Source organism: Monopterus albus, unplaced genomic scaffold, assembly GCF_001952655.1.
Source record: "Monopterus albus unplaced genomic scaffold, M_albus_1.0 scaffold99.1, whole genome shotgun sequence".
NCBI lineage: Eukaryota > Metazoa > Chordata > Actinopteri > Synbranchiformes > Synbranchidae > Monopterus > Monopterus albus.
In genome coordinates this window covers 3,154,622-3,182,366 of record NW_018127979.1, presented here as the reverse complement: position 1 = coordinate 3,182,366, position 27,745 = coordinate 3,154,622, and the positions used below count along the sequence as shown (strand labels likewise).

The 27,745-nt window shown below is 40.9% G+C and overlaps 2 protein-coding genes across 2 annotated transcripts in view; one reads left to right on the top strand and one right to left on the bottom strand.

Moving 5' to 3' along the window:
• The window catches only part of dcaf6 (ddb1 and cul4 associated factor 6), a 26,226-nt gene extending 4,361 nt beyond the window's left edge, over window positions 1-21,865 (bottom strand). Inside the window, exons 1-16 of the mRNA XM_020609330.1 lie at window positions 21,464-21,865; window positions 16,744-16,805; window positions 14,401-14,493; window positions 13,322-13,507; window positions 13,119-13,232; window positions 11,769-11,904; window positions 11,394-11,605; window positions 9,496-9,589; window positions 8,718-8,837; window positions 7,704-8,054; window positions 5,354-5,413; window positions 3,356-3,551; window positions 2,387-2,496; window positions 1,484-1,808; window positions 347-510; window positions 1-26 (exon numbers count right to left, since the gene is read on the bottom strand). The exon at window positions 1-26 is cut by the window's left edge and continues 145 nt beyond it. Coding sequence (XP_020464986.1) covers window positions 1-26; window positions 347-510; window positions 1,484-1,808; window positions 2,387-2,496; window positions 3,356-3,551; window positions 5,354-5,413; window positions 7,704-8,054; window positions 8,718-8,837; window positions 9,496-9,589; window positions 11,394-11,605; window positions 11,769-11,904; window positions 13,119-13,232; window positions 13,322-13,507; window positions 14,401-14,493; window positions 16,744-16,805; window positions 21,464-21,560 — 2,346 coding nt within the window. The 5' untranslated portion in view covers window positions 21,561-21,865. The remainder of the gene's footprint in view (window positions 27-346; window positions 511-1,483; window positions 1,809-2,386; window positions 2,497-3,355; window positions 3,552-5,353; window positions 5,414-7,703; window positions 8,055-8,717; window positions 8,838-9,495; window positions 9,590-11,393; window positions 11,606-11,768; window positions 11,905-13,118; window positions 13,233-13,321; window positions 13,508-14,400; window positions 14,494-16,743; window positions 16,806-21,463) is intronic.
• A 2,206-nt stretch (window positions 21,866-24,071) lies between these two features.
• mpc2b (mitochondrial pyruvate carrier 2b) overlaps window positions 24,072-27,745 on the top strand; it is a 5,237-nt gene continuing 1,563 nt past the window's right edge. Inside the window, exons 1-4 of the mRNA XM_020609550.1 lie at window positions 24,072-24,466; window positions 25,443-25,483; window positions 25,874-25,958; window positions 26,329-26,440. Of these exons, the coding sequence (XP_020465206.1) occupies window positions 24,373-24,466; window positions 25,443-25,483; window positions 25,874-25,958; window positions 26,329-26,440 (332 nt within the window). The 5' untranslated portion in view covers window positions 24,072-24,372. The remainder of the gene's footprint in view (window positions 24,467-25,442; window positions 25,484-25,873; window positions 25,959-26,328; window positions 26,441-27,745) is intronic.

Genomic DNA, 27,745 nt, shown 5'->3' with positions numbered 1-27,745 from the left:
TGTGCATATAAAAGAAATAAAACCAACTCAAAATTTTACACTGCTGACTGTTAAAGGGTGGGTCCAATATTTTGGAGAAAGCATTCTTTCACTACAAGATCAGAACATCCATTTGACTGCAAACAGCTGACATGGCTCTGTGCACAGTTTTTGTGCTAAGCTAATCACTTCCTCACCATAGCAACATTCATAACACACACAGCCTGATACTGTAATTTAACAAACACACATCAGACATGGCTGAAAACTTCTGTAACTTTCTGGCATAATGCAGCCCTATGTTTTTCCCCAAAATGCTGAACCATTCCTTTAAGAGACATACTCAGGAGGTCTCCAAACACCTAACAAATATGTAGATGTCTCAGGAGTACCATTGTCCTGGAGTTACGGTGGCCTTTGTAAACCATTTTGACTGAGGGTCTCCTGATATTCTGGGTCTCGCTCTCCTCCATCTCCCTTCTTTCTTTCCTCCTGCGAAACAGCTCCTGGATACGAGCAGCTGCGGAGCGCCTGACAAACACAACAAAAACACCATGCAAATATAAAGCCCACAAAAAAGACAACTCTATGGAAGAGGATTAGGGCCACTGTAAAGGAATAAAATTGAGTTCTGACTTTGGAATTCTGGCTTGAAACTCTAAATTCTGACTCTGAACTCCCAATTCTGAGAAAAAAGTCAGAACTCAAGTACATTCTTTTTTTTTTTTTTTTTTTTACAGTGGCCCTAATCCTCTTCTGTACAACCCCCATGCTATCACTGATGCTCATAAACCTCATGCTTTTAATTTATGCTGCATTGATCTTTGCAACCAATAATAAGCTTTTTTTAAACAAACTTCAACCTCGAAAGCAGCCACTTTAAAGGCAAAACACCTGTTTGCTCTGTCATAACTGAATTAAGCCATTAATATTGGTACGCAAAGCCTTGTCCATTCACTGCATGGCAGTCAGATACACATGGGTTCAAGCTGAAAACGTTTTAGTTTATATGGTTTTTCAGAGGTCCTCCTGATGATATCAAAACTTTATACTGTTTGACTCCTCTCCATCAGGATGTCATGCGCACATTCTTCATTTACTTTATCATCTATGGTAATAACAACTTGGCCACACCATCTGTGGAGTCAGTACTCACATGCATAGCACTCTTAACGCTACAGTCGGCTGTGTGTTTATTAGTTTTTTTGGTGAGTGAGTGAAATAACCAAACAAACAAATCTTCACGTTATGCTGTTGTTTTGATGACACGTTAGATGCATTGAGTTGCCAGTGCAAAGACTTTACCTGATCATCCTATCTCCTACCGCAGATCCTCTGGAATTAAATCTATATTTGTGGTGAAACAGTCGATGGCAAGGCATCACAAAACACCCACTCAGAATACCCACCCTTTAAAAGTGATCAGTATTTGGATCTACAAGATTATAATAGGCATTCAGACACAGGAGGACAGAAACATGAGCGTTATGTATATCAAACGTACCTCTGTCCCTGTCCTCTGAACCTCGCTAATGGGATGAGGATGGGATCATCGTCACTGTCATCAGAGTCCTGGTGGCCCCGTGCAGGCTGACTTCGGCCCTGCTCTCCCACCTCCGCTGTGGGCTCCGCCCGCCTGCAGCCTCCCGACGTGTCCTCCATACCCTCCAGCCTCTCCAGTGGTGAAGATGCCGTGCTGTCCACCTCAGAGGAGCCCCGTGCTGGGGCCGGAGCTACCGGGCTACCGAGGGCACTGGAGCAGGAGGCGTCACACGGAGGTTCTGTGGAGGCAGCTGGCAAATTCTGTTGCTCCGAGGACTCGGAGGGAGCTGAGGGGGAGTATACACAAATACTTGTGGGACTGGGAGATAGGTTGAAGTTTTCAAATGTACCGTCATGTGGTTGGCTGTAAGCATACAAAATGAGATGTGCGTGTGTATGCCTGTAGTTTGTGCATTCATTCTATATTTTTTAAACAAAAAAATGTACTTTCTATACATAATCTCTGATATACCTGTTTTTCTATGCAGCATTTCAAGACAATTTCTATACTGGAGACAAAAAAAGCAACCTTGATCTTGAGAACACAGGACCCCGACATAAGATGTGTACTGTACCTTTTATGATTTGTTTCTATTGTTTTAATTGTTGTATTTTGTATTGCTTTTATGTGTTTATTTCATCTCTGACCTATGACAACTTACAGTTTCAGCTTCTGAGTTACAAAAGCACACACCTGTCCTTTATAACAATGTTACACAAAACTTTTTCAGTTTTCTTCAAAGATCTTATTTTTGGGTTCTTATACTGTCCATGGTAACAACTATTATTTCTTGTTAACCACTCTTTAAGCGTGATTTGAAATGTTTTCAGAGTAATTTTCTTGATGCTGAAGGAGACGACTCACCTTGCTCTGACAATGAACCATCTGTCGACAAACTCTCTCTGCTCTGTGCAGCCACAGCCTCAGATGTTTTAGGACCTCCACTGCCTAAAGAGCTGGATGTGCTGCTGCTCCTGAAGAGGAAAAGAACACACCGAGTCTAAGGGTTTGGCAACAGGTTTTGCACTTGTTTATAAAGACATTAATTGTATAAGGCCAATGATGTGTCTGTATCCACCCCATTGTGTCAGTTTTCACATATAGAAATATTCTGGGAGGTGATGGTTTTCGTGATAGAGTGGACACAATATGTTTAATAGAGAGCGAATCAAACTATGCACACTGTCTGTTGTAAAAAGGTTCTTCTTCAAAATCAACCAGGCACCATCTTCATTCTAAAACATTAGAGGAGTCTGTAATCTGTGAATCCGTTTTTGAAATTCCACAAGCCAGGGCAATAAAGATTAAACTGAAGATTCTCACCCAATGAGTCTGAATGGAAACACTGTTATCACTGTGCTGCAGTTACACTTGTTGCTGCTAAACTGCTGCTGATGTCAGGAGTAACAACCAGGAGTCCAGTGACCACCAGGTCATGAAACTCATTGAATAATTCCTAGAATAAACATCCAAATTTGATTTCAGGCTCCATTTACAGGTCAAAAATAGAAGAATCTAAACATTATGTCTTTGCTCCTATAATAATATATTGTTGCACAACACAAATAAATAGAAATGACTGTGGTAACAGAAACAGTGTGCACAGTCTACAGTTTATTTGCTTAAATTGTTTATACCACAGTCTACAGTTTATTTGCTTAAATTTGATTATTTTTTTTTTTGGCTGTTTGGTCTAAAGTTTATATAACTTTGTATTGTTTTGTTCTGGAAGTAATAGCACACTTTACCATCCCAGTGGAGACGCCTCTATAAACTGTCTATCCAGCATTTTATACATTGTCCATCCTAACAGTTTGCAAGGTTCTCTCTCACCACTCATCGGTGAAGTCCAGCTTGATGGTGCTGGTGGTGGTTCCCTCTGAACTGTAGTGGAGGCTGAGAACCGGCTCTGCTGTGCTGGGTCGACTGGTGCTGGTCATGGGGGTGATGGTGGAGGAAGTGGGTGCGCTGTTGCTGGCTGGGGCTGATACTGGCTCATCAGGAGGTGAACCCGCAGCTTCTGCTTCTCCTGAGAGGGGAGAGGAAGAAACACAGGCAAAGCAAACAAGAAGGATTTATTAGTGATGTTCAGCTTAATCCTAACAGATAACAATCAGAGCAATCTTTCCTGTTTGTCACAGTATCACTAGTTGTTTAAAAGCACACTGGAAATCTGCAACCTACTGTTGCATCACATCCCAGTGATTAACACCACTAAACAGATATGGGAACATGCAGTGACATCAACAGAGTGGGCAGAGGTGGACACACTGGGTACATTTCATGTCTCTTATAAGATCAGTCCTACATCCTTAATCGAACCAGAAGTTGCTCCGGTCGACTGAGAACATAAGACCTTCCAAGTCTCCTACATGAGCTCTGAGAAGTGAGGGCCGAGGACAGTGGTAGAGGAGCCGTTACTGAGGATACACGAGATCAACCTTTGTGGAAGTTTTTTGTGAACAGACACACCCCTTTATAATTAACCAGTTGATGACTGGATGCTTCAGATGAAGGATCTGAGGAAAGGACATCTCATGTCATTAACGTTTTCTCGAGTCCTCTCTCCTCATGTTTTCCTCACATCTTACATGGACAGAACTAAGACAAGTGAGGGAAAGGACAGTGCTTATAAGAGGCATGAGACATACCTGCTGTAACAGACACATAGACCGTCAGCAGCCACAGAAACACACCAAGACACAAGATCAAAGCCCCTGAAGGATCATCACACACCTGAGCCAGCTCATAACAGCTGGTGTGAAACCATTTTAGGGTTTTGAGGATGTTCATTTATTTATTTTTAACCTTTTAAACAAATGAGTCTCCACTGAAAACTGTTTATAGCGATATTTGAGCATTATCACAAACAACCAGGACACCGTGTTTGGGTTTGTTGGGTTTTTCAAATGTCAACAAAAACTAATTTCTACTCACCCATGCTGTGTCAGTGTGAAAGGGGAATCCGTCATAAACTTAAGTTCTGCAGTTTAACCCCAGATCTGTAATAGCTAGTCAATTGCTGAATTTGTCAGTAGAGGTCAAATTAACTGAAATCTATGTTGATGACTGGTTAATTATTGAAGGTTTTTTTGAGCTAAAAAGACAAAAAGTAACTGGATCCAGCTTCTCGGATGTTAATTAGAACTTGACTGATAAACTGGCCAAGATATTAGCTTATTTTGGTATCTGTGCATATGTCAGCAAAATCTTTATCAAAAATGCTTGTATATGTTATGAGTTCAGGTAAAATTATGCACATCAGCTGTTATATTAGTTTTTTGGCATTCTCATATGTCAATACTGGTCTAAACAAAATCAAGTGTCAGTCAGGGTCTAGGGTTTAATGTCATCTGCAAATTAAGCTAAAATCTTTGAGTTTTAGAACTTTGTTTGGACAAAACAAGATTTGAATTTAAAAATATATATTTTTTTTGACATATGTTCCGAACTAAATAACTACTGATTAATTAGTAATGAAAATAATACAGTTAATAATCTGTGTGTGTGTTTATTACCAGGTAAAAGCACTTGCAACATGCACACCAAATCAATACAATTAATAACTGTTACAGTAACAGGGATTAGTGTGATTACCTAGACTGAACTTTTGAATCATTATTATTGTTACAATAACCTTCCATCCCAGTAACAAACATGCTCTGTCCGCAGACTCTTTAATATACATGCTGACAGATAATGGGGAAGTAAAGTGGTGGATACAGAGACAAAGACAAAGGATGAAAACAATGAGGACAGACTGTAGAGAGGTTCGGTAGTAGAAAAGATGCTTGTGTTTGTGAAGGCAAGGTGGGGGGGGAAAGGACGCACCCTGCTGTTCATCAAGAGTCATGGATCCCAGCTGTTTGTTTACCACAGACGAGGGGGAATCTGCAACACAGATGAGACCGACTAAACACTGGGCACAGAGGTCAAACCTGAGGACTCACAGTCAGTGTGGATGAGGATTAAAAACTTTAGTCATTAAAAACAAACAAACAATCCAAGCCCAAGCAGGAGGAGCTGTAAAAAACTGGCCAATGGAAAAACAACCACAAAAAAAAAACAAAAACCAAAAGCTTCATCTGGTCGCGGAAATCATTTCACATTGTGTAGGTGCAGCTTCAGTGTTTATATGCAAAATGAGCATCAGAGATTAGTAAATCTGGAGAAATAAAAGATAATGACGTTCCCACATGCTTACTACAGATGTACTTTGTTGTTTATGAATATTTGATTCCTATGATGTACTATAAGCTGGGAGATGACAACTATCAACACATAACCATATAACAACAAAATAGCAACATAAACCTGACCATTACAGCCTGAATCTCTGCTTTTAAATTAAATCAAATTAGCTATAATGCTCCCACACAAAACAATTCTCTGATGCTTTTAAGAGGCCGGGTTTTAACTTAAGCACATACAAGCAATGTCTGGTTATTCTGTGAATAAATCACTGGTAAGCTGAACGTGTTTACAAAGCACCTTTCAGACACGACAACTTGTTACTTAAACTTCCCAATGCCTGAGTCACTTTTACATAAGTACACAACAGTTGTCTGACTATATCAGACCTAGTACCATTAAAATAACACATTCATGCAACAAGTCTGAAGTGAATGTAATAAATAAATGTTTAACTTAATTAACTCTTCTTGCTTACAAAGAAAATAAAATCAGTTTATAAAACTAGGAAACAATGAATAAGCCAATTTGAAGTCACTGGGAGGCTTCATCACAACAGACCATGATAAAGCTTGTTTACCTTTTATGGCTTGGGACAAAAAAAATGCATTGGAAATAAATCACACAACCACAACAATCCTCTAACCTGCACTCCCTGCCACTGTTTTAGATTATTATTAGTACAAATTACACGAATGAATACATGAATTCATTAACAGGTGTCCTAATGAACATCTTGTCCTTCTATGCTTGTGCACAGTCTGACATTAGAAAATACACCATCCAATTCACTCTCAATTGATGAAGTTGATCAAATGCACTAGTGGATTCACTGAGATGTGGTGAGCATCCCTGAAGCTCACAATGGTCATTAATTTATGCTCCGGCTGAAAATTTACTTAAAAAAAAAAATCCCTGATGCAGAATACGCTCTGCTCTTCATACGATTACTTTCAACTTCACACTACAGCGCACCAGATAAAATATGATGCGAGTATTCTGCTGAGGTTCTGTTGTGTCTGAATAAAGCCATAGGGAACGTTTATGTAACTGAATGACAAAAGCTAATCACTTTAATAGAAAGATGAACAGTTGATTCTTGATTTGATGTGAGATCCCATCAAAATTACAAGTTACCAGTGTGGCCGCAAGTTAAAACTGATCACAGTGCATCATCAAACAGGAGCCGAGACGACGCCAAAGCAGAGCCACTCACACAGGAGTTTGCAGGTGAAAACCCAAGCACAAGTGGAGTGATGAAGTGAGAGGGGCTGAGCACACGGAGGAGAATGACAGCTACAGAGGTTAACAGGCGGAAGGTGCAGTGAAACAGGGTCACTACCAGATTAGTAGTCAGTTATGGCAAGACGGGGTCTTTCTGGAGCCTAAACACACGTCTGCCTTTCCTACATAGAGGGAAAGGGATAAGATGGCAGGGGAGGAGGCCCAAGCGAGTTGGAGTGCTGCGGGGGTGGGGAGCTCGGAGGGAAGGGTAACCTGTATGGGGTTGCGTCTCAGCGGCAGCAGCAGAGGTAGTAGCTCTTTGTGACTGTCTCTCAGAGGCTGCAGAGGAAGAAGAAGGGGCCACTCGCTGACCCTGTCCTGGGGGATCGGCCAGCCGAAGTAACCTCTGCAAACGCCTACACACTAAACTTATGGGCAGCCGGTGGGGACCGTACTCTGACAAAGAGGCAGAGGGAGAGTGAATGCACGATTAGAAGATTGAGGGAGGAGGATGTAAAGAGTCAGGCAAAAAAAAAAAAAAAATGGAGGACAGGATGCTGAAAGAGAAGAGAGTGAACAGAGGCTGCTACTTGAGTGGAGGCCAACAAACACATACTCACATACACACAGGGGAGACTGAGCTAACCTGAGGATACCTACTTGTACTGATGAGTAAAACATGAATTTCTGGAGCACTTTTTGTGCACAAGTGAACAGTGAATCATGTTGGTGTGTTCCAGGTGTGTGAGTTTTCTGAGACTTTTACCTGAGAGTGCAGGCTCTGAGGTGGGTGTAGCCGTCGGTGTGGGGGTCCCAGTCGTATTGGCTTGACTCCTCTGTTCTGAGTCAGGAGAAGAGGTGAGGGGAGAGGAGGAAGGGACCGAGCTCTCCACAGACGAGGAGCTGGAGGGAGGAGGTGCTGTGACTGCTGACGATGACCCTGAGGAGGAAGAGGAAGTGGATTTAGGCATGGGGGCAGAAACGGTGACTGCAGGGCTCCCAGGTCCCTCTGGGGTGTCTGTCCCCGCAGGCCTCTCAGCAGTACTGGGGTCCTGACTGAAGGCTCCTGCAGGGCCAGCCGCTGTGTTCAGCGACCCCTCTGGACGGACAGTTGTTCCTGTAAACAAAAGAATAAACAGGCAATTTCACTCTTTGGTCAGTGTGGACTAGGTGTTCACCATAAATGTATTTAGACTGTACTCACAAACTGTCAGGAATATATTAATTTGCCATTTACTCAGTGAGTCATTTTGTCTAAAAAACCTTTAAGAAAATAGCTATAATTATCAAAATAATTTCATTTTTGTCAAATCAACTCAATAAATGTTTTCAGCTCTATTTCACATCCATAAAAAATGTTGTGAACAATCTACAACATTTCATGGGATTACATGTGGCAGTACTGTGTTTATGTTTCCTTCTAAATTCATTTGTATACAAACTCAGGGATGTGCTGGGATTTGTGTGAAAAGTCTGAGACAAAAATGCGCTGTTTTCTGTTTCACTTTTATAGATTTCATTTAAAAGACCTCGCTAAGCAAAATGATAAATGCTTTTTAGATATCAAAGAATGATGCATGTTGCTCTGAGTGACGCACACACAAACTGGTATCGTTCCCTACAAATCCTCTGCTCAGAAAGCCAACTATACAAGCAACAATTAAATCAGCACAGGGACTTTATTATACAAGTCTTAGGCTATTAATCTGAGCTTTCAAAAGACCTGCAGACAGTTAAAAGAACATGTTTTTCAGAAGGGGAGACCCAGCTGAAGTGTCACCTCTGGGGCGCGTCTGAGGTCGGGTTCCTCTGCTGCTCTGAGCTTCACTGGCCTCCTCAAACCAACGGGACAACATGTCCGACATCCTCTGCATCAGAGACACATTTGGACTCTGTTCGCCTACAAGAGCAAGGGAGAAAACATCACTGTTTACACTACTAAACAGCACACAATGTCCTGTTTACATGCCACTTCAAACACGAGGTAGCTGCAAGATTTGGATAACAGAGTTATTTTTTATTTTTCCTCTGTAACCGGTGGATATGTAAATAAGCAACCGTTTGCTTTTAAGGTCGACACATTGACTTTAAAGAGGATACAACTGTATAACTCAGGTTTATAATGTCTAAGCCTGAGGTCGCTTTAGGTGTGCTCCGACACATTGACTTTAAAGAGGATACAATTGTATAACTCAGGTTTATAATGTCTGAGCCTGAGGTCACTTTAGGTGTGCTGCAGTAAAACAGAGCGCTGTTGGTCTTTGCTTTAGAGTTCATGTTAGGCGCAGCTTGGTAAATAATTAAGGAATAAATAAAAAGACAGTTTTTATGATTTTGCAGCATAACTAGACAATTACATAACACAAGACAGTTCAACAGCACCACAAATGATCACACAGTTGAATCAACACCTCTATGAAACAGTCTGAACAAAAACTGAGCATTATCACCATCAGGACAGGAGGATTTACTGCAGGACTGTTGGATTAGGCTGCTTTAGTTTTAGCCTGATGCACCTAATAAACTGTCAAATGTGGTGCTCATCACTGCGCCCCTACCATCTCTCTCTCTCTCACTCTCGGGGCGAGCTCGGGGTCCAGTGTCGGACCAGTCCCCTCGCAGACGGAGACGCTTCACTGGAGGCTGCCTCAGCTGTGGAGAGACAGACACAGGGAAAGATTAGCAGTTTGTCAGTCAAATCATGGTCAAAAATAGCTCTGCTGCCAAAGCAAAACACTGGTCGTCTCTGTCAGTGTCCTCTTTTAACGTGCCCCCTCCCTTCTAGCTGCATGACTGAGGTTGCCTTCACTTTCCTGGCCCCTTGCTGCAGCAACAGGCTGAGTGCCAAAAATAGAAAACTGGGGGGGTTTTCGTCAGAAATATCAGGTGTGGACATGGAGGTGGTGGAAAGGAGCAGAGGCTGAAAGAGATAGTAGAATAAGACCTTGAACAAATAGGGTCACAGGTGGGGCAAAGACATGTATTGAACCTAGCACCCCCACCACACCACACCCACCCACTTTGGCCTGAACTATTTTAAAAGATAGAGGAACACTGCCTGCGTCGGTCGCTGTATTTGGAAAGGAATGTGTGTGGTGGCTGCATCTCGACACAGCTGAACTCACCACGAGGCTTTGAAACACGAGCACCATGATCCAGCACATTCAGGTGCACATGAAGCTGAAATCTCACTATGAACTCTTAAGTTTATCTGAGGTCCAGCTTTTATAGTTATTCATTAATCATTCATTAATCTAATTTCCAACCTTGGTCTTGAACCAAACAGATATAATAACCCAAATGTATGGAACACAAACAGCTAAATAAGATGGCATTTAGAAATGTTTTATATTGGATTTTTACTAATAGTCCATGTTTTGGCCTTTCTTTATGACGGCATTTTTCCCTTTGTCCTCCGTCCTCCTCGTCGCCCTTCAGGGTCATGTGCTCCCTCACTGCACTGCATCAGTCAGCACAGATTTAGCACTGATGTCTACAGCGCGCTCAGAGAAGCAGACAGCAACAACAAGGTCCACTCCTCTTACGAGAAGCAAATGTCTGCATGGACAGCAGGAAGACTTGGACTGTCTGCATTGTTTATGGTACATACTGTACACAGGTAGTACCATTTAGGAACAGCTTCATACTCTAAGTTACAGTGGCTTTTATGCTCTAACGTGAAGTGAAACAAGCCATAACATGAACAGAGGCTCTACCAGCTCCACAGTCCTCATCTAGGGGGGGACACTGCAAACCTTCTCTGGTTCTGTCTTCTCAGTGTGATGATTTATGTCAAATCAAATCATTTTGGGTACGGGACGACATTTAAAGGTGTCACCTAGATTCTCCCAACTTGATGGGTGTGATGGCTATGTTTTTAGCCAGGCTGGCAGCATGGCTCCAGGGGTGGTAATGTTGCTGTGGTCAATCCGTCACCTTGATCAAAGCTGAAATAACTCAACATTTATTAGATGGACTGGCTTGACGGTTTGTACAGACATGGTCTCTACAGGATAAGGCATCCTCTGACTTTCCCTCCCATAATCTTTTGGGCAGTTTCTTAACTTTTCCCCTGGTGTCATCATCCGGTCAAAATTTTAACTTGAGGACTTTGGTTTATGACCAAATACCTGTAAAACCAATGATGTTCCCTTCAGCCTCCACTCTTATTTGTGTTTAGCACTAATTTGTATTTGCAAATATCATGCTAACACACTGAAATATGATGAATTCCATACCTGCTAAACATCGGCATGTTTGCATGATGATGTTAGCACGTAGACTGTAAGATCAAAGGGAAGAGCTGAAACTAATTTTTAAGTGTCAGTGACCACCAAATAGATGCAAGTAGAATGCAGGCTAAAACTGCTGCTAGCGTGGCTAAAAATACAGAGTCTCATCAGGTGATGTGTGATTTTATGAAAGCTGCGCATGTTGAATCTTCCTGTCATCTCACCTCCTCCCTCCGCTCCTCAGACGGGCCCTTTAGCTCTCTGGCCTGGTCATCTTTGGGATCGAACAGGTAGATATAATCGGATGAGTAGCTGACCAGCACCTCCTGACCATCCTCGCTGTAGCAGAGAGACGTAACCCTGCACGACTTGTTGGACAGGTGGGCGGGAACAAAACGAACGCACATGCCCGTCGTCCCTCGGCCCATGTAGTTACCTGATGGTGAGAAAGAGTGAAATGTTCACGGTGTCAGCTGGGTTGGTGAGGGTGTGTCACTGGTGAAGGCCTTAGATGCTCAAACTCTCTGGTCCTGACTGATTCAGAGACTAACAATTGTGGATGTTTTTTTTTTGTGAAGTCAGTATGCAGGGTCGTTTACCTGTGGCTCTGGTGCCCAGCATGCGTCTGTCGTAGATCCGCACTGAGCTGTCAGAGCAGCCCACAGCGAGATAGTACGGCATCAGTGGAGAAATGGATATAGAGGTCGCTGCCCGTCGACAGTTTATCAGGATGTCCTGAAATCAAAGCAAACACAGTGTGGTGATGTTTAAAAAGCCAAAATATAAAACTACTTCTACTCATTACCAGTATTGGTTGTATTTTGAGAATGGGTATTACCAGAAAAATCTAAATACCCACTGAGTTTATTAGGTAGACCAAGCTAAGATAATGCAGTCTCATACAAGAGTCCAGTGATAAACCATCTCTTCATAAAAGTGATAATGTTTAGTTTTTATTGAAACTATTTATCTTAGAAAAGTCCTGACTCAACTGTATGATCAGTGTGGAGGCTGCTGTTGAACTGTACTGCATTATACAAAGAGGTGTTTCTGATATTTTATCACAGTCGCCCACATTCATTCAACGACCATAGACACAACTCTCAATATAATTCAACAGCAGCACAAACCACATCCTTCAAAATGACCACAGAGCTGCATCAACACCACTTTGAATAAAAACTGAACACCCTCACTGTCATAAAAGAGGATTTATTGCAGGACTGATGGATTAGACTGCTTTAGTTTTAGCTTGGAGAGTGTATATACAGTATGAGGACGGTGCATTTGCAACAGTTAGGTCCAGACGAGCAGTTCAGAAAAATATTCTTCAGTGGAATTATTGCTGTCCAGATGTGGAGGCTGTAACACTGCCAAACTGTAGGAGGAGGTAACAGAGTCTGACAGTTTTAAGGTCGCAGGCCCTGACCTCGATTATGAAATATGAGGAGATGCAGCACAGCCTATGAGGGCGCAGCCCCTCTCTCTGTGTCACTCACACACCTATCCATTAGGCATTCAGCTCCCACTGACGCAGACTGGCCTAAAGCCAAACAACTGCTTTCTGAATTACTCCACTGACAGAAAGGTGTTTGTGAAAAGAGTGCTGATAACAAACTCATATCAGGAATGTGGGCGATGAAGGCCTGTGACATCATTAGTACAACATTATTCCAGCTTCCAATAACCAATAAGAAAGATACATCAACAAACTGCAAAAATATGAATAAAATATATTTAAAAAAATTACAACACTGTACATTTTACATTTAAATGACCAATTTCTGGAATTTAAAAAAAACTTTGTAATTCATCTGCTCTTATGTAATAAACATTTTGTAGAACTAAAGGTCCTGATCAATAACCAATAAAACCAGACCATTATTGTCCACAGTGTACCTGTTATTCCACATCAGTTGAAAAAACAAAACAAAACAAAGAGAACGTACATCTTTGCAGTCTTCTTTAGTGCAACTTGTCTTTGTGCGAAGGTCAAACCATCGCACTGTGCCGTCCTCCCCACAGGACAGAAACGTGTAGGGGTCATTTGGTACAGTCATAATCTGACAAAAACAGGGACGTTAGAAGATAGAAACCATGAAAGAAAACTATTCTCTGTGAAACACTGACTATAATTTCTTTGGTTCACTACCTCATAAGCTGTTCCATAATGGCAGGTGAACTGACACTGTCTGTTGTACTCGGGACTCTTCTCAATGTGGGTGTAGTAGATGATGCCGTCGCCGGAGCAGGAGATGATCTCCTGATCGTTAGTGTGGGGCATGAACTTTGCACTGAAGATGTTTGCCCGATGACCTGAACGTATAGACTTCTTGACCTGAAGGAGGGAAGCAAACACGTTTGGAGAGGCTGCTGGAAAGCAGGTGACACAGGCAGCGAAGACGCCTCAGCATGCTGCCCTACCAGAACCTTATGCCTAACGTAAACTCAAAAAAGGAATAAAACGTGCTGAATTTTAGTTTGACTCTCTGCTTCAGAAAACATGGACAGCAATGTGTTTGTTTCCTCAAAACAAATTCAGAAAAACTGACACTACAGCAGAAAACGGGCAAAAGAATCACCTCACATCTTGAATGTTCTGGTGAAATTGATTTACAACTAACGACAGACAAAGCTGCTGATATGTTTTGGTGGGAAATCATCATCAGATCATCATTAAAATGATGCTTCCAGCCATGGCTATTGCCGCTCTGGAGGCATAAAATCCCTACTTTTAGCTTCTAGAGAAACAGTCAACCAATGCCAATAGGTTTCATCTACTGTTTACACATAAACAAGAGTTACCCCATTTTGTATGTATGTAACTTAAGGCAGCACTAGCATGAAAGTCCAAATCAATCCACTCTGCTCCGCCCAGATCTCCCTCTCCCCGCTCCACTATATGATCTACTACGACCTGCTACGCTCTGCCACGCTCTGCTCAGCTCTTCAGATATTTGTCGTTACGAAATTCCAATAAATGAGATTGCAACAACACTTACTGATCAATCAGAACTAACTGAAAATCTCCGATTGGTTAGAGAGGTCAGGCCTGCTCAAAACCATTTAGAAGCTATTATCAATGAGTCTGGGTCACAGGCGACTTCGACCGCACCTCTCCTCATTAAGACACGTTTTGGCACGTTTCCACAGCAAAAAATATTCTTTTAAAAAGTTACATACTGTAGCTATAAGTGTGTAACTGTTGTTGTTTCATCGATTAAGACCTACCTTCTTGTTGTACGGGTTTGTAATAACCAAAAAGGTATCGTCTGACCCTGACAGGATGTATTCACCTGTGTCGTTCCAGGATATAGTGTTGACCTGTGGACAGACAAAAACGAGGATTAAGAGAAGACAGAAATATTTACTTTGCAGTTCACATTAATACTGAAACAGTTAGTTGATTAATCGACTAAAAAATTAATCAAATGTTTGGGTCATTGATTCACCACTTAAATCAGTCAAAGTGATAATCGATGCCAGCTGCTCAAAATATGAGGATTTGCTGATTTTCTTCATTTTATATAACTGCATTAAAAAGAGAAGTTATATGATGTCGACCTTTTCCTAATTATCAGACCCTTTATAGAAACCAAACCAGTGGTTTCCTACCTGACGATCTACAAGGTGAATCTAATGCATCATGAGGTGATTACAGTTTCTTCCAATCCGTTTGTGAGATACCGTATAGTTTTACCATTTCAGGCATCTAATTGGTCAAGCAGTCTGAGACCAGGAAGTCTATTCAGTTACTCACAAATATGCACACTGTGTCGAGGGGTCACAAGTAGTTTATCTACAGTGGTCACAAGCAAAATAAGGGTGACGACCGCTGGCCCAAATGATCAATCAAAAGTTATAACAGCAGAGTATTCGACAAGAAAACCCATATTTTCTGTCCAGCCCAAACCACATCAACTTTAATTAAGTGAATCTTCCATCAAATCATGGTCAACAGTTTACTTATCTGTGATCCATCTACAGGAGAGTAGAAGAAGATAATTCAGTTCACTGTTTGCTGTCGCTCTGTGGATCAATGTTTCATTAACAGCTTCTTGCGTCAGCCTCATTTCATGATCACCCTGTTGCAATCAGTGTAAGTATTCTGCAAACTGAACAAGTCTCCAGCTTACCTATCGATTTCTGAGAAACTGCACCTGAAGTCGGTTAAGCTGCATTTCGAATCTGTGGGTCAATCTGTCTGTCTCTCTGACATGATGAAAGACAGATGGTGACCTGCAGATTCAAAATGCAGAGAATGATTTATGGCTTTTTCTAAACACTGGTCCGAGTACGTGTGTGATATGATTCAGTGTAAAAGACAAAAGAGCCTCACAATCCTCACCTTCCACTGGCAAAAGCTACATTTTAAGATTTTTACTCCACTACTCCAAAAATTACTCACTCTCTTACAGCAGCGGCCGTGTTTGGAAACATCTCCTTCCCCATTGTTACTGCAGTGTTTGGTGTGTTGACTCATGCCTTTACTTATTGTTTCTTCCGCTTATTGTTTTTAATGCTGGTTCAGTTTTTCCTTGCCTCTGTAAAGCACTTTGAATTGCCTCTGTGTATAAATTGTGCTTTATAAATTAAGTTGCCTTTCTTTTTCTAAGACAAGAGTTGCAGTTAATAGTCAGCACCAACAGAAAAATGTGGCTAAAGCAATCATCAGAAAATTGCTACACATTATTTTTCTGTTTGTTTCAGCTCTGCCTTCTGTTTCAATACATAATTTTCAACAGAGCCAAAGTAGTATGCTCTAGTTAACCAACTTAGTCCACCTGCACTTCTTCTTTCTTCTCCCTACCCTGTTATAATTCAGCACTGAGAGGCTTGACACAGTGGATCTATACAGTAGATAAAGCTCCTTAATGTTATGACTTCCTGGTGAAAGCATCTGTGTAGATAAGGTGCTACATCACCCACTTCTCTAAACTGCAAACTCAGATATATATACACACATTTGTTAGCAAAAAATATTAACCTGATGATTTTGTACTGTATATTTTGGTCTATAAAAAATGACCATCGTGCCACCAGAGCCCAATGGGACATCTTTAAACATCATTCAATTTCAGATTTTTACCACTAAAAGCAAAAAATGCAAACATTTACTTTGTACACAGCTTTAAAAAAAAACGAATCGATAATAGGTCTTTGTTGTTGTTAATCAACTGTTTCAGCATTATTTGAATCTTTCCTCCCATAAAATTAACAGAGATGGTCTCAACTTGAGTATACATTAATTAAGCAGCTAATGGATTCAAAACACACAATAGACACATTTCTGAAACTCTTTTTAAAGGCTGGGATTAAACTGCGACTCTCCTGTGACCTGTGGTTGTTTCAGTGTTGTGTTGTGTGGCTGAGTTGATACTGTGACAGGACGTGTGACTGTGATGTCAGCTTCAGGTTTCTCAGAAGCATTAACCACCTGACCTGAAGTCGAAGATCTGCTTTCCGTCAGCCACTGAGGCCTGCCAAACTGACCGAGCAAAACTTAAAACATTGTTTTCTTTTTAACCTCATGATAAGGAATAGAAACACCATAACGGTATGTGGGGCACTTACACAGCCATCATGTACATTCAATGTCGCTTCAAGTTTAAGCCTCTGGACAAATTCTCTTCGACCTGGGAAAAGAGAAAAACACAAATTACAACACAAATGTCTGGTTTTCAAGCATTTTTCTACCATGTACCATCTATGTGTCTATATCATTTTACTTTAATGCACCAGGAGTGTGTGCTGATAAAAACATATCACATTAAACATTTCTATAGCATGTACAGGAAAAGCCTCCCTTCCACTTGACTCAGCCAAAAGATAAAAAAAAAAAGAATTGTTCCTGTACAAATCACACTGCTGTAAAAATACAGAGAGGTGTGAAAACCCCAGTACTTTACTTCAATACTTTGTGTAACACAGTTAGTACCAAAGTGTCACAAGCAACAAAGAAATTAAGATCATTATCTTTCTCTCTCATAAAATGAAAGAGAACGAGCTCAGTAGAGAGTTAAGTGATAATAAAACATATACAATAAAATACAATAAAGTAAGATCTGCCCATTGCGCAGCAACACCAGCTCATTTGTGCAGAGGCGATGTTTGGTCTCCGAGCTCGTTTTTCATTCATAGTCAAATGAGCAGCTTCAGGACAGTGTTATCACATATTTAAGTCATGATTTCTGGAGCGCCTTCCTTTGAAGAAGCTGAAGAGCTGCGGGAGACGTCAGAAACCCGCTTATTCATCTTCCTCTATATATAATGACAACAGTTTCACAACTAGTGTGCATGTAATGCAGTCTTTGTGAATAATGGAGTGGCTCTAAGATCAGCCTGTAACTGTTTCTGTTCAGACTATAGGGCTGCAACCAACAGTTATTCCCAGGTCCCCAGGGTACAAAGTGACATACGGCCACAGTCTGAGCTGGAGACATTCACTTTAAATCCGGAAGTCTTTATTTTTTAGAGACTGAAAACAGCATTTTCCAATTAAAAATCCCTTTCACAATAAATCAGCTATCAAAATAATTGCTGATTATCCTATCAAATGATTTGTTATTGCAATTTATTTATTTTATGCTGTCTCGTTGTGTAAATGTGCTTTAAATTTATCATGAAATGTGCTATTTACTAAAAAATGAGACTATTGGTGTATCTCAAGCTGCAGCAAATGATTGTTGACAATCAATCAGCTGATCTTCTTATGATTAATTGTGAACATTAAACATCACGATTTTTCAGAGCCTAAAATATGTTAAACTATCCAGTGCTTATCATGATATAGGCTAAATGACAGAAAACAGACAAAAGCAGCAAAATTTCAAACTGGAGAAGCTTGAACCAGATAGTGTTTGCCATTTAATAAATTACTTAAACCACTGACTGTATATACGTCGGACGTCACATCACCACTTCCCTCCATGATGTAAAAGCAAAGCCAAAAAAAAAATCGTGAATACCGCAGGCTGCCATCTTGCTTTTTTTGCAAAGTAGCAGCCACAGGTGGAGTGATGGCATAGGATTGCCAATCAAAGCTGTCAAATCAGTCAAAATATCACTTTTAATATGATCAAATAACGTATTAAAAACAAGCTTACCACTCGTACACACATTTGTGTGATTATATCTACCAAAAACCGCAGAAGTGACCTCTGGGAAAAACTTATTTGATCTGTACTTTGAGGTTTTAGTGTGGCCCATACCTCATCCGCTAACTTGGAAGAGGCAGGATTTATGACCTATACTGCAACCAGCCACCAGGGTCGATGGATTCACTTCTGGCAGCCGTCGGCCTGTTCATCATATATACAGTCAATGACTTAAATTAGTCGGGGATTAAGAGAGAGCTTGATGAACAAATGAAGTGATGATCATATATATATATATATGCTAAAGAAAAAAGTGGACTCATGCCAAATAAATGCATTTAGTTGTTTTATTTCTAGTTTAACCATGCATCCATATCAAGACCTATACTGCAACCAGCCACCAGGGTCGATGGATTCACTTCTGGCAGCCGTCGGCCTGTTCATCATATATACAGTCAATGACTTAAATTAGTCGGGGATTAAGAGAGAGCTTGATGAACAAATGAAGTGATGATCATATATATATATATATGCTAAAGAAAAAAGTGGACTCATGCCAAATAAATGCATTTAGTTGTTTTATTTCTAGTTTAACCATGCATCCATATCAATATAACTACCTGAACTGTCTTGTTTTTGTTTTTGCTCATAGGATTTTCAGAGTCATCAGTTCAGGGAATGTCCTACAGTGCTAATGAATAATACAGAGGTACCAAACCACCAAAATGTCTCTGTGTTGTAAGTGAATGAAGATGAGTACTTGTTTCCACCATCCCTTTCTTTGAGCTAAATATATCCTACAAGAGCTCTGACCTACACATCACTGCGTGTATCCTCTACCCGTACACAATAACAGTTCAAACCATATCTCAGTCGTGCTAAATACAGCACTGACTAAACCTCTGCGGCACCCGCTCCACCTCCACACACTTGTAAATCTTCATTCGATCACGATCAGGTGCTGACTGTTTGACAAAACATGTAGTAGACAAAGTCCTATATACCTCTCTGTCTGTGCAAGCAGGGGCTACTCGCTCACAGCCAGCACAGAGGCACACAAATGACATATATATATATCCAGAAATCTCTCCAATGAGAACTATATCTGCAGGAAGGTGTGTCAGAAAAACCCTTACCTTATAAAATCACAAAAAAGCTATGAAACACAAATAAAGAACAAACATACAAATCCTCTTAAACCACATTTAACAGCTACCTCTGCACACTCATGTAGACTGTGAAACTCTCCAAGATCCCAGTTGCGGGACAAACCATTAACATGTTAACTTGTTTTGAGAGAACTTCAAAGCATTGCCATATCATGAAAAGTTATAAAAGTACTCTCTAATACACATTTTATTATATGGGTCTATATTATATTATATTATTTAATGATACAGTCTGTGGATCACTCAAGGAACACAGTATATCGACAAATGCTCTGATTAACATGCAGCAGCACAAATAATCAATGTCAATATACAACCCCAAATCATAAAATATTGGGACTGTATGTAAAATCAAAATTAAAACTTAAAAATAGTCATTTGTAAATCATCTGTGTCCTGCATTACATTGAAAACAATACAGCAGCACATTATTTGATGTGATACCTCATCGTTTTTTTATGTGTTCAAAATAAACACTCATTTCAATTCTGATGCCTGCAACACGTTCCAAAAAAAGTTGGGACACTTGAGTTTCAGGGCTAGTAATGAGGTAAAACTATGAAATGATGATTCCAGTTGAGACAGGTGATGTGAACAGGTGACTGCAAACATGATTTGGTGCAAAATTGGCATCCAGGAAAGGCTGAGCCCTTTAGGAGCAAGGATGGGCTGAGGACCGCCAGTTTGCCAACAATGTTCCTAAAAGAAAGATAGGAAGGGATATGGATATGTCACCTTCTACGGTGCATAACATAATTAAAAGAGACGGCGCTGCATAATGAATCATCACTCTTCTATAAGCAATATAACCACATGGGCTCAGGATTACTGTGGCACATCCATAAATGCTGCTCAAAACTGTAATGTGTCCAGAAGGAAGCTCTATGTCAACAGTGTCCAGAAGCACAGTCGACTGCTCTGGGCTCTGAGGCATCAGGGATGGACCATCGCACAGTGGAAACGTGTACTGTGGTCAGATGAATCAATATTTCAGATCTTTTTTGGAAAGGAATGGATGTCGTGTGCTCCGGACCAAAGACAAAACGGATCATCCAGACTGCTGTATTGTTTTTAATGTAAGATAGGATATGGATGATATATAAATCGCTATTTTCAGTTTTAATTTAGATTTTACATACCGTCCCAACTTTTTCTGATTTGGGGTTGTATCATGATCTTGTACGACAACTTCAATACATTGTAGTGCTGTTACAGGCTCTTTCAATTTACTGTCACCGTGCATCACTGTTTCTAAAGATATGGATTGTGGTCATTATATTTTAATAAAAAAATAAAATAAAACCGCCTGAGTTGCTCAGCTGTTTCCACTTCAGCTTTTAACACTATGGAAGTTTTATATGTGAATAATTGCACCTGTGCATATGTAGCTGTACACATGTTTTAAATGTTGTGATTTAGAGTACTTTCTTGCACATGGTTTCATTTCCACTGTTTATGAGTTCCTGCAAAGCTGAAAGCACTTTATAATGCAAAAAGCCTTCATAAAAACATTACATGAGTGAAGCCATTCATTCTGACATTCTGGGGACTATACTTTAGAGTTCAGCTCTCAATCCATATATAGCCTGCGAATGTTTGCATTGTTATACATTATCTAAGGCAAAATCTGTTTTGTGATTACATATACAGTTTGCTGCAATTCCTGTGCTAATATATTTAATTTCTGAAAGTGAAAATATGACTATGAAAATCTGATTTTTGCTCTAGCTATAACCTCAGAGAGAGCTGCACTATTAAGGGTTATACATGACACTTAATCCCATCTATCTAGTGCTTCACCTCTCATCTCCTCTTTCACTTAAACAAATTAACTTCACATGCGGTTACACTAGACGCTTATGACATTGCACAACGAGCAGCAGCTCTCTGTTATTTACAGCAAAGTCCAGTGACTTGGGGCACAGTCGTGTTGGTTTGTAGCGGGGCTAAACACAGTACTGATGATACGTATTCTTGTGATCTCACCTATATTACCGTTAGCATTAAAGATACTTGAATTGTTCTTACCTAAATAGTTGGTTCTGATGGCGTTAGGCTCGTTGTATCCAATTAAGCGTTTATTTACATCCCAAACCAGGTTACCAGAGCAGGACATTGTGACCATATGTGGCTCTTAATTAACAATAACATTGAATCTAAGCTAATCCCTTTCCTATTGATGTCGCCTTTCTCTACGGTCGCTCCGGTTTCGCCATCGGGATCAGTCCCCGTCTGTCGGGACAGCGCTAACGTGTTAGCTAGCTGCGTCACTCAATGTTTGCATTGCTGGTCAGAAGACTCGCTCCTCTCCTGTCTCTGCTGTCGTCTTGTGTTCACGCTGGCTGTACCCCTACTCTCCGAGCTGCTAACTAGCGTAGCCTGGTTTATGTCTTTTAACAGACAGCAGTCAGCTGTGTCCAAACAACGCGAGAAATTACGTGTTTTCACGGAGAAAATGGATGCGCTTGTTTTTATATACCAAATAGCTGTCGGGGCGGAGAAATCCTAGAATTATTATTGCCTAGCTCTGGAATCTATTTGTCACAGGACTCCTCTATCTGAGAAGACCACAATATCACGTAGGAAACTAGAACCTGCCATAGTTAATATTTTTGCTACTATTCGTAGTTTTATTGGGGTGGGTTGGGTGAGGTGGTTTTTATAATTACATATTTTCTACTGCTTATCTTATACATTATGTTGGACTTGAATAAGAGCAGGCTTTAAAAGTACTATATGAAAATATATAACTTATGTGCAAAACCTTATTGTTAAAATTATAATTCAATTTTTTTCATGACAAAGGTTTTAAACAATGCAAATGGAGTACAATCAGGATACTCTTCACTGACTACAGCTCCACCTTCAACACAGTTGTCCCCCACAAACTCACCCACAAACTGTCCACACTGGGTCTGCACCCCACCCTCTGTGACTGACTCCTGGACTTTCTGAATGGCAGGCCTCAGACTCTCAGGATTGGCAATAGAACTTCACCCAGCATCATCACGAACATCGGCACCCCACAGGGATGTGTCCTCAGTCCCATCCTCTACCCTGTTGACCCACGACTGTATCGCCTCCCACAAAGACAACATCATCCTAAAGTCCATAGACAACACAGCGGTGATAGGTTGCATCACTGGCAGGGACGAAGCAGCCTACAGGAGGGAGGTGGCTGGTCTGGTGTCATGGTGCAAGGACGATAATTTCGGCCTCAACATGGACAAGACGAAGGAGATGATAGTGGACATGAGGAAGGAGAGGAGATCTCATCAGGCACTTTTCATCCGGGGGCTCAAGGTGGAGAGGTTGAGCAGCTTCAAATACCTGGGTGTCCACATCAGTGAGGACCTCACTTGGACACTTAACACCACACAGCTGGTCAAGAAGGCCCAACGGCGGCTGTACTTCCTGAGGAGGCTGAGGAGGTTTGGCATGTCGCCTAGGATCCTTTGCAACTTCTACAGCTGCATCATTGAGAGCATCTTGACCAGCTACATCACTGTTTGGTATGGCAGCACTACTGCTATGGACCGCAAGCGCCTGCAGAGAGTGGTAAAGACTGTGGAGAAGATCACCAGGACTCCACTGCCCTCTCTGCAAAGCATTTACCACCGTAGGGTGCGTAGGAAAGCTGCCTCCATCCTCAAGGACCCCACTCACCCCCAGCATGGACTATTCATACCCCTGCCCTCTGGTCAGAGGCTCAGAAGTGTGAAATGCAGGACTTCTAGACTAAAAAGCGTTTTCTTTCTGACTGCCATCAGACTCCTAAACAGCTGACTCAGGATCTACCTCAGGTAACTCCATCTGTACTGTTTACATACTCATTTTGCACATGCATAATTGCATACTCACTGCCAAGTATTTGCACTCCATGGCTCCCACATAGCATATATTCTCTCTGCATTATATTGTGTTTTTGTTGCATTTTTATTTGCTTCCTTCACTTGATACTTTAAAGTGCCTTAGATTTGTGATTTTACTGCCTATTTAGATTTGTATTATTGCTCATCTACTTTATATTTCACTTGTTTTATGTGGCATTCATGTGGACGGCAAAGTAAGAATTTCATTGTACAGGGAAACACGTTTCCTAAATGTGCATATGACAAATAATCACTTTGACCTTGACCTAATAAATGTGAAAATATAACAAAGGTGAGATCCAAATAATTACAAAGAAAAAAATAAAAATAAATCTAGTAATAAGTAAATGATGGCTACATTCAAGATGTAATAAAATGCAGTTATAAAATTTCATTGTGTGTGTATATTTTTTTACTGATTTGTATAATTTGACAGTTTATTCAACATGCTACAAATTAATAGAATAAACACCGAGAGTCTATTTTCTGTGAATAAAAAGAATGCCATTTGGGACAAAATTCAACACAATTAAAATCAAAATTTTAAATTCGAACTACAGTGTGCCGTTTTTAACATGCAGCTGTAAATCGGGTTTATAACGTGAAAACTGACCATCTAAATGCTATTGTTCAGTCCAATAGTTATCATGACTTGTTTCCACCCAGCTGGGATACGCCCTGAAGAAAAAAAAAACTAACTAACGCCTCTATCGGGCTGGCCAATGAGAATAGAGAAAAGTGTGACCTGGCCCCGCCCCTTACGCGGTAGGTTGCGTCGCACAGAAAGTCACCTCGTCGTGTCGGTCAGAGAGAAGCTACTGTCTGGCAGCTAACATCGTTAGCATGGTCCCATTGCTGTGGGGGAAAGGTCGACAGTAGGACAGTGGCATCTATCGTGTAATCTATCCGTCGTTTATTTATTTTTCAACATCGTACAAATAGGCGAATTGAAACGGGTTCTGAAATTCTTTGGATTTTAAAGAAGTTCCGTAGCTAGCTAGCCAACCATTTAGCTAGCTTCAAGTTTCGTTCATTGTTTTTATTTCGATCAGAACATCTACAACCATGGCTGCGCTGAGAGCGTCTTACCACAGGATTTTGGATAGGATCGAGCACTTGCTGCCTGCCAAACTGAGGCCTATCTACAACCACCCAGCAGGTAATGCAGATCCGCTCACCCAATACCTTGCTTAGCAGAATGGGTATTTGTGATGTGTAGTGGTGGTTCATTGATGTGATGTTGAGGCATTAACTTGTCTTAACTGCATCTTGTAGGGAACAAAATAGCAGCTCCTGTCCGGGCTTGATGTTTCAGCTGTACGAATTTTGTTGTTGTAACGTGTCACTGTTGATGTGGGAGACCCTAATCTGCTGAGATAACATCAGCCAAGCATCTCAGTCCAGAGAAGAAGAGCTGAGTGTATGGCAGGCAAAGTTTGCAGCTTTGTTTACCATAAAGCCAACAAGTTTATTGTGGGTCTGGATCTTAAAAAATAATCGCACAGGGTCAGGTTCACATACCTCAAGTTAATGCAGTATAACTCAGCAACTGTACAATAAATCCTACATTCATTTTGTCATACATTAATCTCGCGCCTGACTAGAGTACACAGGAGGCGGGACATGGCCACTTTGTAATTTGGTCATAAACAACCGAATCTCTTGTCATACCTTAAATTTGTCTGACGATTCTGGTGCCGACTCGTGACGACAAAAGTTCCCGAATCTTTTTACTGGTGTCTTCATTGTAAATGACAAATTTTTTTGCCAACAGATGTTTGTATTCTTCCGGTTTGGCTCGGGTCACATGATAGAACGTCATCAACCCCCTAGCTCCGCGTGAATATTCCGGACAATACAGGGCTGCATTCTCACTTGGGTCTTATGTGGACTTTGTACTATGGAACTGGCAGAGTAAAGTGTACTTAAGATCGAGGTCGACTGACTCGGACATCTGCATTTTTACATACAGCTTCCCTGGATAATGTCTAGAAAATTTCAGGGTTCTAGTGTATGTCTGAAAGGAGCCCAACTTCCCACCCAGAGAAAACCTTGAATAACAAAACAAATTATGGTATTTCCATTGTTAGAAAATAACATAGCAAATTTATATCTCTTTTTTTTTATTATTCAAGGTCCAAAAACAGTTTTCTTCTGGGCCCCGATGTTTAAATGGGTAAGTGCATTTTAACACAACTCTGTCTAACTAGTTCAACTTATACCAGAGGTTTTCAGGTTTGGCTTTTTATGCCTTAAAACAAAGCTTTTTGCAACTTATTTGTCATAAATTGCAGACGTCTGCATGCTAGCCATTTCAATCATTGATGCAAGTTGTGTTATTTAATCCTTTTTATGAGCCTGAAGATATAAAATTATCCAGTAAGCAAAACAAAACCTGATCCTGTGTAGCAGAAATGTCATGAAATGTATCATCTTACAGCCCTTCTAGGAGTCCAACACCAAGGTTGACAGAATGCATTTAACCAGTCACCATTACATAATTAGCAGCCTAGTTTAAATTGACTAGTTGTCCTACAGTAAATACAGTATGATCTCTGCTTGCCAGGGTCTGTTTGTGGTTGTTTTGCGTAAGAGGCCCCGCCCAGCCGAAAAACTCAGTACCTCCCAGTCTGCAGTACTAACAGCCACAGGTGAGATGAAACTTTAACCAGTTTGAAGCTTATATCTATTTACTGTAATTTAAAACAGAAATAATGTGATCTAGAAAAATATAATTGACACGGGTAAACAATTTCACCCTTCAACCTATCAATTCTAAAGTTTCAAACTATGTATAGAATTTTAAGCTCCATCTTGAGTTGTTGAATGTTTCAAAGCTGTTACTTTATTAGCTCAGTTCAAAGGGAATTTGACCAGTCTGTGCTAAAGGTGGCCTGATATGTTTACTTTTGCAATGTGTGTCTTTAATGTTATCTGCTGCTCTTGTTCCAAAACAGACTGACGACATGAAAACCAGTGTGCTTAACCTCCACTCTTACCATTGTCCTCCTTCTCCTCCAGGGCTGGTCTGGTCCAGATACTCATTGGTCATAATCCCGAAGAACTGGAACTTGTTTGCTGTCAACTTCTTTCTCGGCTGCGCAGGAAGCTCCCAGCTCTACCGGATCTGGAGGTTTGTGTGCATGCTCAAGATTGACCAATCAGAGACTTCTGACAATTCTGACCTGAAAGAACCATTTAGATGGTCAAGTAATGCAAGATAAGTGCACAGTAGCTTTCTGCTAAATATGTATTCTTTACTCATTGCCGACATATAATCATGGCCTTGTAAATCATCATCACCCTTGTAAAAGAGATCATGATCTCAATGGTTTTTTTTTTACCTGGTTAATGGCAACAAGGTAATGTTTAACTAAGTGTACTGCAGCTGATATAGTACAATTTGATGTAAATGTATAACATAGAGTAGTTTTCATGTGTGCTTGGTTTTCCACTTGACCTATAAAAAACACCATATCAGGAAAATTAGTTTAAACATTTGCCACTGAATGACTGTGAAGACCTGGTCACCAGCTGTGTGTGAGTGAATGAATGAACCAGATAATAGTCCTAGAGCCAGTTGGTCTAGTTATCCATCTAGTAAATGTTTACTAAGTGGAAATTAGCACATAGCTAAATGAAATCAGGCTGCCCCACACAAACCAGTTCTTGTGTAGAAATAAACAGGTGTAACTGCTGCATAGCTAACTGAATCTGTAGTTATAAACATGTGACTGTTTAGACTGAAGAGTAAGTACCGTAAGTTGGGAAGAGTTTAAATTGCATCTCGTACAAATCAGACATTTTACCTCACATTACAGTGTTAATGACTTAAGACTAAATTACTGAAAGTGAGTTAGGTGGTGAATTCCACTAGCTGCAGTGATGGCCTGGGCGAGCCCGATCCTGTGGTTAGTTGGGGAGAGGGTAGGGGCTCATTTGCATCTATTACTTCCAAGCCAGGTAAGATACAAGGGAAAGATGCAAGGAGACAATGTATGGAGGGAGGAATCAAGGAAACAGGTTTATAGAGACATGAGATGTCCTTCCCTCCAATCCTTCGTTTGAAGCATCTATTCATCAACTGATGCTGATGAAGGGGTGTGTTTGTCTATAAAAGAATTTCATGAAGGATGGTCTCTTGTATCCTCGCTAACGGCTTCTCTGGGAATATAAGTCTTGGGACATCCTCAATCCTCGCTCAACTGGAACAGCTTCTGGGTTCGAAGGCTGAGGAACAGTCATATAAAATGATCATACTGAGATGCAGACCTCCAAATCTGAGGCCATGGTTCTCCGGGTTGGGGGCGGGTTGCTCCCTCAAGTGGAGGAGTTTAAGTATCTCGGGGGTTTTGTTCACGAGTGAGGGAAAAATGGAGCGGCAAGTTGACAGACGGATCGGTGCGGCATCCACAGTAATGTGGTCCCTGTACCGGTT